At 44.5% G+C, this 13,729-nt stretch overlaps 1 protein-coding gene across 15 annotated transcripts in view; it reads left to right on the top strand.

The window, feature by feature from the left end:
• Positions 1-13,729, top strand: part of PLCE1 (phospholipase C epsilon 1) — a 352,529-nt gene that overhangs the window by 283,512 nt on the left and 55,288 nt on the right. For all 15 annotated transcript variants that reach the window (XR_011382357.1, XM_070057584.1, XM_051823417.2 and 12 more), the window contains 8 exons: positions 1,407-1,529; positions 1,617-1,753; positions 2,691-2,929; positions 5,040-5,101; positions 5,183-5,348; positions 9,892-9,999; positions 11,047-11,163; positions 13,432-13,590. Coding sequence is in view for 14 of the 15 variants with exons in the window: in XM_070057584.1 (XP_069913685.1) it covers positions 1,407-1,529; positions 1,617-1,753; positions 2,691-2,929; positions 5,040-5,101; positions 5,183-5,348; positions 9,892-9,999; positions 11,047-11,163; positions 13,432-13,590 (1,111 nt within the window). In the remaining variant the exon portion in view is untranslated. The remainder of the gene's footprint in view (positions 1-1,406; positions 1,530-1,616; positions 1,754-2,690; positions 2,930-5,039; positions 5,102-5,182; positions 5,349-9,891; positions 10,000-11,046; positions 11,164-13,431; positions 13,591-13,729) is intronic.

The following is a 13,729-nucleotide window of genomic DNA, read 5'->3' as shown; positions in this document are numbered from 1 at the left end:
GTAACCTGGGGAAATAGCCAAATAACCTGGATTCAATGGCTTTTCCTTTTATTTGAGTCACTCAAGAGCAGGAAAGGGAAGGGCAGAGGAAGAGTTCTCTCTGAAAGAGAGCTATATGTGCCGGATGCAAGATTAGGGGGCCCAGCCTCTGCAGGACAGGGCTCAGTGGCCTCTCGAGCAGTGTTCTAAACGCTGAAGGGAAGACGAGGCAAGAGAAGAAAAGTCAGCCTGAGTGCTGTTAAAGGAGAAAGAGGACCAAGTCTCGGTAGCAGGGGGATGATTAGACAGTCCCTGGACTCAGAAGGGAACGGGTGCCTGCAGACACTAGCTGCACCTGCAGCACAAGGAAGACAGGGATTTACTCGCTGAAACGCAAAGGATCAAGCCACGTTTGTCCCCTTCCTGAGCCCCCACCCTGTTGTTTTCCACACCACTTTGGGGGATGAGCCACCTACAGCCTCTGCCTACACACTGCTAGAAATCCGACGATCCCTAAGACTTTCCATGAATGAAAGTGACCTCCATATGTCAACACAAATTGATTTCCCCTGAGGAAACATTATCAGCAGGATTGAGAGTAGTCTGGCTGTTCCTTATAACATTCTCTGTATTTTCTCATGTATTTGAAATATTGCCAAAAATTAATAAATCCAAGACCAAAAAGAAGATCTGGTTCATGATGTGACTAAAAAACAGTCACCATTTCTATACTGTGTATCCCATTGGGGAATCATGTAGAAAATTGAAAATGTTGAGAAGCAGTGAGACTGAGTTTTTGACTGGGTTGACTGATATTTTTATATTGAAGGGATGTAGTCTTAGCAGGTGCAAATAAAATCCTAGGCAGAGTTGGCCTGTTTCCATTGCTAATATTTTTCTGACTCACATTTTCCATTAATATGAAAAGCTCTTCCCTGTTTTTATCTAAAAACTAGTTAATAAAGGAAAAAGAAAAGACAGGGACATACCCAAAACTTTCTCCTAAAATGTATTTCTATAATTTAGAACATACGGAAGGACATTATTTCTTATAAATTATGATTGAATAATTTTGGACCCTTTTTAAAAAAGAAACTTTTTCAGAAACCCTGAATACCGCACCCCACGTTGATCTAGGATTTTAAAGAACTGTTCTGACTAGTAGAGGGGCATGAACCTCAGCTTTGTTCCCTTGCTGAATAGGCTGGACATGTGACATGGTCTCAACATATAATATGTTTTATTTCCTCTGACACAATAGAGATTATCTTAGAGAAAATAAAAAGAGTGCAGGAGACTAGCTTAAGCCTTGAATGACTTGCCACCCATCATTTTGCTCATGTTGCTGCTAATCAGCGAACAGTGTTGAGGCAGATGATACAAGTAGCCCAGCATTTTGCCCATGAAGGCCCTGTCTTTGTTTGCAGTGCTTGGAGCAGCAGCAGCTGGCATGGGCGGATCAAAGGAGGAATGAAGGGATTTCAGAGCTTCATGGTTTCAGACAGTAACATGAGTTTTGTTGAATTTGTTGAGCTGTTCAAATCGTTCAGGTATGGCATAACCTCCCTTCTTAGCCTTTCGCAAGCCCACAGGTTTATAATGATCCTAATGGGAGATGTTTTTGTTTCTTTGCTCAGTGTAAGGAGCCGCAAAGACCTGAAGGATCTCTTCGATGTGTACGCGGTGCCCTGCAACCGATCTGGCTCCGAGTCGGCCCCGCTCTACACCAACCTGACCATTGAGGAAAACACTAGCGACCTGCAGCCAGACCTAGGTTTGTTTAATGTTTTAGAATTGCCTTTTGAAATCCTTTCTACTAATGAAAGAGAACCAGTTACACAAACTCAAGCTGTCCCACGTGGCACACTGACCCCCAGAGGTGGTGAAACACTTGGAGAATTATTTCAAGGTATCACCTGGTGTCATGGGAGCAGGTGCTACTGGGATGTTGGGCAAGGAAATTCATCCGTGTATTCCTGGGTATTTAACCCTTCGTGGCCTCATCATCCTGACAACCGAAACCCTTTCTCAACCACTTCCAAACTAGGTGTGGTGTGTCACGGTTGAGAACCACAGTGTGCGGCCACCAGAACATTGGAATGTTACTGGTGGGAATGTTTTTTGGAAGGCTTATGACTTATGAAAACTAAACATACTTTCTCCATATGATCCAGCAGTCACACTTCTTGGTATTTACCCATTTGGGTTGAAAAATTTATACTCATGCAAAAACCTGTACAAAATGTTACAGTTACATTTTTAATAATATTTTCATTTATGAAGGAGACACAGCCAGAGCTCCCATCTGCTGATTTATTACCCCAAATGCCTGCAACAACCCAAGCAGGGCCAAGCTGAAGCCAGGAGCCAGGAAACTCAATCCAGGTCTCCTGTGTGGGTGGCAGCAACCCATGAACTTGAACCATCACCTGCTGCCTCCCATAGGAAGCTAGAATCGGGAGTAGAGCCAAGACAGGCACTGTGATATGTGATCCAGTGTCCTAGGCACCATCTTAACCACCATGCCAAATTCCCAGACCCACTGATTTGTTTCTTATTCTCTCAAATGTATGAAGCCAGGAATAAACCCGTAGTTTGGTAGCTTGTGTTGACAGATGAGTAACGAGCTTCTGTAGTATGGTATCTCTGAAATGAACTTTGTAGAAGGTGCCGGCTGGCTTGTGCATGTTCTCTGGGTGGCTCTGTTGCAGATTTGTTGACCAGAAATGTCTCGGATTTGGGATTGTTCATTAAGAGTAAGCAGCAACTGTCAGACAACCAGAGGCAGATCTCTGACGCCATTGCTGCTGCGAGTATCGTGACAAATGGCACTGGGATCGAGAGTACATCCCTGGGCATATTTGGGGTTGGAATTCTCCAGCTCAACGACTTCCTAGTGAATTGCCAAGGAGAACACTGCACGTACGATGACATCCTCAGCATCATCCAGGTTGGTACCTGTTTTCCCTGTGCGCGTGTGGCTGATGCTCCTAACTCTTAACAATTTGCTGCGACGTATTTATTGTTTTTTTCTATACTTCTTTTTTTTTTTTAATTTTTTTGACAGGCAGAGTGGACAGTGAGAGAGACAGAGAGAAAGGTCTTCCTTTTGCTGTTGGTTCACCCTCCAATGGCTGCCGCTGCCGGCGCACCACGCTGATCCGATGGCAGGAGCCAGGTGCTTCTCCTGGTCTCCCATGGGGTGCAGGGCCCAAGCACTTGGGCCATCCTCCACTGCACTCCCTGGCCACAGCAGAGAGCTGGCCTGGAAGAGGGGCAACCGGGACAAAATCCGGTGCCCCGACCGGGACTAGAACCTGATGTGCCGGCACCGCAAGGTGGAGGATTAGCCTAGTGAGCTGTGGTGCCGGCCTCTATACTTCTTTTCAAAACTCTCACCTGTGACAGAAATAAGAAATAAAAGGGGCTTTTTTTTTTTAAGATTTATTTTATTTATTTGAAAGAGTTACAGAGAGAGGTAGAGATAGAGAAGTCTTCCATCCACTGGTTCACTCCCCAGATGGCTGCAATGGCCGGAGCTGTGCCGATCCAAAGCCAGGAGCCAGGAGCTTCTTCCGGTTCTCCCACCTGGGTACAGGGGCCCAAGGACTTGGGCCATCTTCTACTGCTATCCCAGGCCACAGCAGAGAGCTGGATTGGAAGACGAGCAGCCGGGACTAGAAATCGGCACCCATATGGGATGCTGGTACCTCAGGCCAGGGCTTTAACCTACTGTGCCACACCACCGGCCCCAAAAGGGGCTTTTTAAATGCTAAATATATGTATTCTTACTTATTGTATAATTAACATGTGTCCCAGGCAATGTCTGACTCAGTGACTAAGGAATCATTACCTAATTCCTTCTTATTCTTGCACAGGCAACATAATTAGTCTGGATTTTCTACCTCTTTTGTTATTTAACAAGTGGTTATTAGCCCCTATAATGCTGTCTCAGTTCCTGGAGCGGGGAAGAGAGTTGGGGAAAAGATCAGAGCTCTGTCCCTCAGTGCAGCTTATATTCCAGTGCTGAGACTGACAAGAAACAAGGATACGATATAATTGCAGGTGCTAGTGGGTTCTGAAAAGAACCAGGCAGAGGCTGGAGTCGTGGAGGAGGGCTGAGAGGAGTAAGCAAAGGCCACTCGGAGGAGCTGGCATCGGAGCTGGGCCCTGTTTAGTCCAAATGTCATGGAAAGGTCTGAGGAAAGCGCATCCCAGGCAGGGGGCAGCAGCTCCGAGGCTGGGCAGGCGCAGGCTGGGGAGCCACGGCAGAGCTAATGTCCTGGGGTCTGAGGAAGCCAGGTGGACTTGGTTCCACACAGGTGTGCCGGGACCCAGCCAGCCTGTGGTGGAGAGGTCGCCTTCAGTCCATGAGAAAGGAGAAGCCGTTGGGGTTTTCCGAGCGGGAGAGTCACATGATTTATGTTTCTAAGAGGTCACTCTGGCCCCACTGGAGAATAAACTGTGCTGGGGAAGGAGTGGGAGTCAGAGATCATTTAGGAGGTGGTGGTGGTGGCGGTTAGACCAGAGAGGGGCGGGGACGAGAGGCGGCGGGAGCGTCCCCTGTGGCTGGGTCACTTGCCGCAGAGGTACTCTTGGGCCTGATGGGGGACCAGTGGACGTGCTTTCCAACACTGGATTTGATCACCAGCCTTGCAACAATTGAGAGAACCAGCACAGTGCTGGGTGCTCCCTGTAGCGTCCCCGAGTGCTGGCACAGTCCTAAGTGCTCCCTGTCTCTGGGAGCTGCTATTATTATCCCCATTTTCACCTGGATAAACTGATTCCCTTTGTTTTCATATAAATCAGCCTTATTCTTTTCTCTTGCTCCTTTTTTTTCCTCTTAAATAAATAGGCTCAGTATAATAAACTCACATATAATAAATGTTTTCTTTTGGACTAAAAACTACATCTTACCATTACATTACTAAATTAGTTCAAATATTTGGTTTAGATGTTTCCTGATGAAAACAGAACAGCTTTAAAAAATGATGTGGTTTTTTTCCCCCCTCATGGTTTCCTTTACCTAAATTATACTTTTTTTTTTCTATCCCTTGCAGAAGTTCGAGCCTAGCATCAGTATGTGTCACCAAGGTCTAATGTCATTTGAAGGATTTGCGAGGTAATTTTGAAAATGTCTCTTGATCATCATTTAAAAGCATGTGTTTTTCCCACGTAGCTTAAGAACATTTGTTTCATCTAGGTTTCTGATGGATAAAGAGAATTTTGCCTCGAAAAATGATGAGTCACAGGAGAACATTAAAGAATTGCAGCTACCCCTGTCCTACTATTACATTGAGTCTTCACACAATACCTACCTCACAGGCCATCAGCTGAAAGGGGAGTCCTCAGTAGAACTCTACAGCCAGGTACCAAGAATGTCACTTGGAACATGGTTTTCATTAAGTTTCATTATTTACATAGCTGGCAAAGTCACAAAACCTGACCCCAGACTGCTTTGAAGGGTTTATATGTGACATGTGAGAAGCCATGATGTGTGGGAAAACTAGCTATACATCCAGCACTTGTTTTCTTTCTGCTTTTTGTTTGGTTTGGTTTCCTCCCCCATCTATACTTAACCTTTATTCTGGCGAAAAAAAAAAAAAAAAGGATTTGTTGGAGACTCATAGCTTTTAGATCCTAGTTAATCTGACCTACTTCTACTAAAATTAGATTTTCTCATGGGAAAATTATCTAATCGTTTCACAAAATGCTAAATAAATCAATACATTGTAGTGGGAAAGCATAGTAGAAAATGAAACTTTCTACAAAGATAATACCAAAATATAGTTTGTTTTGCTTTGCAATTTGTTAGACAATCAGTCCATCTCTATGGTAACCACCTTGAGAAAAAAGTCTGCACAGACTGTAGGCACTGTCCCTCGGCACTCAGATCCATGGGAATGTTCTTTGAAAGTCAGCAGGTTCTCTGGGCTGGGAAAAGCACATCCTTTTGACCTAAACGGCCAACTTTGAACAGTCTGCTGTCTGTTGCTGCTCTATTGTGTTGTCTGCAGCTTCCTCAGCTATGCTGCCTGTTTCCAGAACTCCTACAAGAAGGATTAATGAGGAAGGAGCTAGGCCAGGTCCACAGAGTGTATCAATGGGCCGTTATGTGCGTATGGGTCCAAGGTTGAAAATTATGGTTGTGTTGCTTACACAACTCTAGTAGCAATGAGATTTCTTTGTTCTCCAAATTTGTCCAGATAGTCCTCAAAGCATGGGACAAATTTTTGTCCCAAAGCTTATTTTACGTGGAATATATATTTTACATTTTTTAAAAAAAAGGCTTGTTTATTTATTTATTTGAAAGGCAGAGTTACAGAGAGGCAGAGGCAGAGATACAGAAAAGTCTTCCATCTGCTGGTTCACTCCCCAAATGACTGCAACAGCTGGAGCTGAGCCGATCCGAAGCTAGGAGCCAGGAGCTTCTTCCAGGTCTCCCGTGGGGTGCAGGGGCCTAAGGATTTGGGCCATCTTCTGGTTTCCCAGGCCTGAGCAGGGAGCTGGATTGGAAGTGGAGCAGCCGGGACTTGAATAGGTACCCATATGGGATGCCAGCACTGCAGGTGGAGGCTTTCCCCCGCTACACCACAGCACTGGCCCCCAGTTTTTTTTTAAAGATTCATTTATTTATTTGAAAGACAGAGTTACAGATAGAGGGAGGAGAGACAGATCTTCCATTTGCTGGTTCACTCTCCAGTTGGCTGCAATGGCCAGAGCTGAGCCCAATCCAAAGCTAGGAGCCAGGAGCTTCTTGTAGATCACCCTCGTGGGAGCAGGGCCCAAGCATCTGGGCCATCCTATGCTGCTTTCCCAGGCATGCCAGCAGGGAACTGGTTGGAAGTGGAGCAGCCAGGACTCAAACTGGTGCCCACATGGGATGCTGGCACTGCAGATGGTGGTTTTATCTGCTACACAACAGCACCAGGCCCTTAAATTGTTTTCTAAGGAACTTTTATTATTAAATGAAGATTTGTCCATGTAGTATGATTTTCAAAATAAGAGTGATATCCAGAGGCCTGAGATGGGCAAGCAACAGACTGCAACTGAATGGTTAGTTACTCTTTTACCTGGTTTACATATTGACATTTGCATGGAGAATTCCAACGTCAAAAGAAGTTTGAAAGCCATTGTCCTATGGGAAAGAAATGAGATGTGCATGTACACACGCGTACACACAGATACTATATATGTTTCATATATACATATATACATACATGTGTATATATACATATATTAAGTGCATACATGTGTGTCTGTATCTGCATACTTGTGTGTGTGTGTGCGTTTCCCAGAAAAGTGAGGCCCACTATCCTAGCTTTAATTCCTAATTTATTTCTCTGTTTGACTTCAAAGAGCTTTTCTTTTTTGAAGATTTACTTATTTATTTGAAAGTTAGAATTACAAAGAGAAATTTTCCATCCACTGATTCACTCTTCAAATGAGTAAAATGGCCAGGGGCTGGGCCAGGCTGAAGCCGGAAGTCAGGAGCTTCTCCCAGGTCTCCCACGTGGGTGCAGGGGCCCAAACATGTGGGCCATCTTCAGCTGCTTTCCCAGCCATTAGCAGGGAAAGAAATGGATTCAAAGTACAGCAGCCAGGCCAGGAACCAGTGCCCATCAGGGAATCTGGCATTGCAGGTGGTGGCCTAACCCACTACACCACAGTGCAGCGCCAGACTCTCAAAGAGTGTTTCAGCTCTCAAACCTCAAGTAGAAATTATCAGAACTTTTGAATACGGCACAGGAGCCCCTCCAGATGGCCTCACACAGGGCAGAGGCTGTGTGCAGGCCCCTTTTACCTCGTTTCTAACCGTTCTCTGCCCTCCTGTTTGCCTCCCGACTCTTCTCTGTGGGCAGATGGAAAGTGGGGGTAGGCTCTGTTCTCTTCACCAGGAATTTCCTAACCTTTTGCAGAGGTCTTCCAGTCATGCAGACGTCGATAAAAACCTGTGGTCTCTGCAGGCTGCAAAGCCTTCTAATCTGATGCCAGTCGCTGAACTTCCTACCCAGTCTGCTTGCCACAGCAGTGAAGCAGCCTCAGGTCCTGGGTGTCGTATTATATAGCAGTCTTCAGCCCAAGGCAGTAAATGAAGATACTTCTAAAAGGTCACAGAAAAACAGAATTAAAAAGATAAATTTATGTTGGTGCAAAAAATTTTGAAATCCATACATAATTCTTTCATAAAAAGCATCTGCAATGAACTTTGTAAAGACCCTACATACTTCTAGAATCAAGGGTGGAGAGCATTTTGCATAGCACCATATATGGCCCATGAAATCATTAGATCTGGCCCTGCCAAGGCAACCTCAGGTGAGGCTTGAAGTTCAATAAATCTGGGGCTGGCATTGTGGCACAGCGGGTAAAACTGCCGCCTATGAGGCTGGCATCCCTTATTGGCGCCAGTTTGAATCCCAACTTTTCCACTTCTGATCCAGCTCCCTGCTAATGTGCCTGGGAAAGCAGCAGAAGATAACCCAAGTGCTTGGGCCTCTGTACCCATGTAGGGGACCTGGAAGAAGCTCCTGACTTCTGCCTGGCCCAGCCTTGGCCATTGCAGCCATTTGGGAAGTGAACTAACGGATGGAAGATCTCTCTCTCTCTCTCTCTCTTTCTCTCTGTCTCCCTCTCTCTCTCTCTAACTCTGCTTTTCAAATAAGTAAATCTTTAAAAACAACAGCAGATAAATTCAATAAATCTATAGGGAACTAATTTTTAACTAGATAATATTGCATGGCCCGCAAATGTCATAAGTAATCTAAATGGCCCTTGGCAGAAAGAAGGTTCCTACCCCTTCTTTAGACACACTAGCTTCTGAAGGAACTGAGCCTTGGAACTGAAGGCCACAGATGATGCTATGTAATGGGAAGATTCTATTGTCTTATACCAAAATATTAAAATAAAAGGCATTCTACTGAGTTTTGTTCCAGAAACTCTAGTGGCCACTAGAGGCCCCTTAATGGATTGCTGTCACATGGAGATATTAGTAAAGAAGTGGATTCTGTGGGTCATCCCAGTCACTCTTGGTTTGGGCTACCCTTCCAGTATGTTATAATTTTTTGAGGTCGTCTACAGATAGAGTGTAAAAAGGAAGTGGATGCGCCATGCAAATCTCACAAGCTGTAACCTAAGCACATGTGTTTGGAGCACTGCTTCTGGTTTTAGATCCAGGATAGCAGATAGGTATCATCTCATCTGATTGTTGATACTTGATTCCTGGACCACTTTGCTGAAGAAGGTGTGTGATAACATATCAAAGCCTAGCACAGCATAAAGTGTGCTGTAATTGATTGCTGATGTCTGCACTGGGTGTGGGAGAAGGGAGTTTGGGTGATTTGCCCATCACTTTAGCTGCTGTTCTGGAATTAGCTAGCCAGGCAAATATTTGATAACTCTTTGCTTGTACTTTTGTTAGATGCTACGTGTTCTTAGCAAAGATCTTGGGTGTTAATGGAAGAAGTTTTGTCCAGGTTGGCATAATATAAATGTTTAGTCAGTTCATTAAGGAATTAGTGGCCTTGTTTGCTCTGGGGTGTGGCATTGGCACCTTTGCCTCTACTGACATCTTTGCAGATAGAGCGCCTACCTGGCTCTGTAATTTCAAGATGTACCATTTCCAGGGGATCAAAGTTGCTAAGAAAGTGGTCACATGTTTCTGCTATCAAACTTTGCCTTCCAGTAATCTTCAGCTCTGGTGAACACTCTTTCCTTCTCAATCTGTTCTCTCTCCCCTGCCCCAGATTCATGGTGGCCTTTGGCCAAAATGCAATGTTTGTGTTACATCTTATGCTCATCTGCTTAACACATGAATGTTGACACCAATGGATATATCAGACTGTGTTCTGTGTTTAGTTAGTGGCTTTATTTGCAGGTTCTCATCTGGGGTGAATTAATTTATTGATCATACAGGTCCTCTTGCAAGGCTGTAGGAGTGTAGAGTTGGACTGCTGGGATGGAGATGATGGGATGCCCATCATTTATCATGGACATACACTGACAACCAAGATCCCCTTCAAGGTAATGCTTCATAATGTTCTTGAAATCAAATCACAAGTAGAGCTTGTCTTCCTCTGTCATCTAAATCAGTGACTACCAAATTATGCCTTTTGTCAAGGGCTTTGATGCTGGATCTGAATGGAAACTTCCTGAAAGTGTATGCAGTATTGTATGGGATGTACATTTGTTAATTTGTCCAGGAGTTGATCTAGAACTCCTATTAAGTTCTCATTTAGCCAAAGTTTAGTAAGTATTACCTTATGTTAATTAGCACATAATGATATTGTTATCATTTTTATAGAATGTGATGATTTAGCTATATAAAGACAGAGACTGTTCTCTAGCTAAAGGAATTCAAGGTCATTTGTCCTGGTGTCCTGCTGACAAAGGCCAACATCATATGTTAGAGTGTGATTGAATAGTTAGCATTATAAAGTAGTCTCATGGGATCATTGTTTCAAATTCTGAGTATTTAGTGTATTACTAGGTTGTTATTTTATTCAGAGTCTTAGACTATGTGGCATGATTTTTCTCTGAACTGTGTTCAGGTGGGGAAGCAATATTGTTATTTTCATCTTATATGCAGAGATGGTGGTGGCTAAAATGTATTTTTCGCTTTAACTCTTAAAATGCCTGTACTCAATATTTGTGGGAGGATGAGTTGATAACTGCATTTACTTACACATTTAAGTAGATGTGGTATATGTTTTGTTGCCTAAAATAAAATCTAAACCCTTTGAAAGCAAGAAATTCTTATGTCTCATTGTGCTTAATGCCATAACTAAAACAGTATCTTTTACCTATAATATACCCAATAGATGATAGATTCATTAAACAAAGCAGTGATAGCTGTTCCTTATAGTATGTATGGAAGACTCAAAATGAATAGTTTAATGTCTTTTTACAAAATAGCCCTATCCTCATATTTAATTTGGAAAGACTAAAACTACCCTGGACCCAAGTCTGCTGCATGCAGCAGTCGAGAGGCTGTCTGTGTCTGTAAGTCCCTTACCTCCTGACCTCCCTGGACAGAGACGTAGACTCTGATGAGCTGTCTGACTCCCATAGGAAGTAGTTGAAGCCATTGATCGAAATGCTTTCATCACCTCTGACCTGCCGATCATCATATCAATTGAGAACCACTGTTCATTGCCTCAGCAACGAAAAATGGCCGAGATTTTCAAGGTGAGTGCTCAGCTGAGAAGCAGAGATGTAGCTTGGCCCTCGTCTCGTAATCATCATTGAATTTTATATTGGCCCACTATGGACCATGCCACAGCCAAACCTTGGCTGTGAAGCTTATATAGTTAAGGTCCCACAGGTCTGAGAAGTGGGGCTGTATTCGACCTTGGGCTCTCTCTTGAATGGTCCATCTTTTCAACTTGAGTGATATAAGCGTTGTTTTCTGGTCTCCTGACTCTTTCCAAAAAACTTCAGGAGATAAGGATAAGCAACCCTCCACCACTTCCCAATACCTCAGTCAGGGATGCCACAATCTCCCCTGTCAATTGTTTGAGGAAAAGCTGACAGTCTCAGAGCCAGTCAAAGCTTCTAGAGGCCCACACTAAAGCATGGGGATCTGAGTTAGCAAAGAGCTCAGACTGGCGTGAGTACAAGTGCGTTAGTCTATTTTCTGTTATAACAACGAAATATCAGGTTGTGTAATGTATAAAAGAAACAGGTCTATTTAGCTCAGTTTTGGAAGCTGAAAGTCTAAAATTGGGTGGCCTTTTCAGTCCAGCCTCAGGTGAGAACCCCATGACAGATGTCATCACAATGGTGGGAGTACATGCAGAAGAGATCACTTGGTAGGACGGGAAGGCAGAGTGACTCAGGGACCAACTGGGGTCCCGTGAGACCCACAGGAATGCCTTCTGATGGCAGTGCCCTAGGGACCTGACTACCTCACCCCAAGCCCCACCTTTGGAGGGTTCCACCATCTCTTAATAACTCCACATCGAGACCATACTTCTAACACATGAACTCTTGGGGGACAAACCACATCCAAGCCATAGCACAAAGATTTAGGAGTGGATATTCCATTAGACCATGGCCTTCCTCCAAATGCCGCAGGCATTTATGGAAACCTGGCTGTCAGTAGGAGGGAAGGACAATGACAAAGGAAATTGTACTGCAATGCTAATGCCAACAAACTAAGTAGACTTTCATATTGCCTTGTCTCAAGCATTGACTTTTGTTCTTTTTTTTTTAAACTAAAAAAAAAAAAAAAACCACTAGAAACAGAAATTGCCATTTTTTCTGCCCTCTCCCCAAATGAATCACCCTGTGTCTACCCCCCTCCACCTGCATGCTCCACTGTGGAGACCAGTGCTCAGAATATTTGTGAGAATGGCGTCTGTGGTTTTCTATACTAGATGAGGACAAATTCTCCCTGTTTATATCTTTTTGACTCCTTATCCTCCTCTGTAATCTGCAAACTACAGCTTCTACCTGAATCTGTTTTCTTCTTCAATACATCAGACCCCAGAATCTTTTACTAAAGAGTTAACTCTGGCCTCACCTGCAGAATGACCTAGATTTCTCTCCTTGTCCTTCTAAACACCTCTCTTCTTTCTAATAAGAAACTGCAGAAAGTCTGGTGCTGTGGCGTAGTAGGTTAAGTCTCTGCCGGTGGCACCGGCATCCCACATGGGTGCCAGTTCGTGTCCTGGCTGCTCCTCTTCTGATCCAGCTCTCTGCTTATGGCCTGAGAAAGTAGTGGAAGATGGCCCAAGTGCATGGGCCCCTGTACCCTCATGGGAGACCCAGAAGCAGCTCCTGGCTCCTGGCTCCTGGTTTTGAATTGACACAGCTCCAGCCATTGGGGCTATCTGGGGAGTGAACCAGCAGATGAAAGACCTTTATCTCTGTCTCTCTTCTCCCTGTAACTCTGCCTCTCAAATAAATAAAGAAAGAAGGAAGGAAGGAACTGCAGAGCAGGAAAAAGACAACTCCTTTCCTAGTCCTCTTCCTTGGGTTTTTAAAATGAATCATCCAGGCCGGCACCGCGGCTCACTAGGCTAATCCTCCGCCTTGCAGCGCTGGCACACCGGGGTCTAGTCCCAGTCGGGGCGCCGGATTCTGTCCCGGTTGCCCCTCTTCCAGGCCAGCTCTCTGCTGTGGCCAGGGAGTGCAGTGGAGGATGGCCCAAGTGCTTGGGCCCTGCACCCCATGGGAGACCAGGATAAGTACCTGGCTCCTGCCATCGGATCAGCGCGGTGTGCCGGCCGCAGTGCGCTGGCCGCGGCGGCCATTGGAGGGTGAACCAATGGCAAAAGGAAGACCTTTCTCTCTGTCTCTCTCTCTCACTGTCCACTCTGCCTGTCAAAAAAAAAAAAAAAAAAATGAATCATCCAGACTGAAATACTGAAATAGCTGGTGTATTTACAGAATATGGATTTTATCGAATATAGATAAAAGGCATTGATTGTGTGTTCTCCTTTATTCTTTTAGACAGTGTTTGGGGAAAAGCTGGTGGCTAAATTCTTGTTTGAGACTGACTTCTCAGATGATCCGATGCTTCCTTCACCTGACCAGCTGAGGAGGAAAGTGCTTCTTAAAAACAAGAAGCTCAAGGCCCATCAGACACCAGTGGATATCTTAAAGCAAAAGGTACCTCCTTCTTGCTATACAGGTTATGACTGTGCGTGTTCTTAGAACAAAGAAATTAACATCCCTCAGACCTTTCATTTGATTTACAAGGTAACCAGTTGCTTTTTTATTTTTTAAGATTCTATTTATTTATTTGAGA

Source organism: Oryctolagus cuniculus, chromosome 15 (assembly GCF_964237555.1).
Source record: "Oryctolagus cuniculus chromosome 15, mOryCun1.1, whole genome shotgun sequence".
Taxonomy (NCBI): Eukaryota; Metazoa; Chordata; class Mammalia; order Lagomorpha; family Leporidae; genus Oryctolagus; species Oryctolagus cuniculus.
This window is presented reverse-complemented; position numbering and strand designations above follow the sequence as displayed.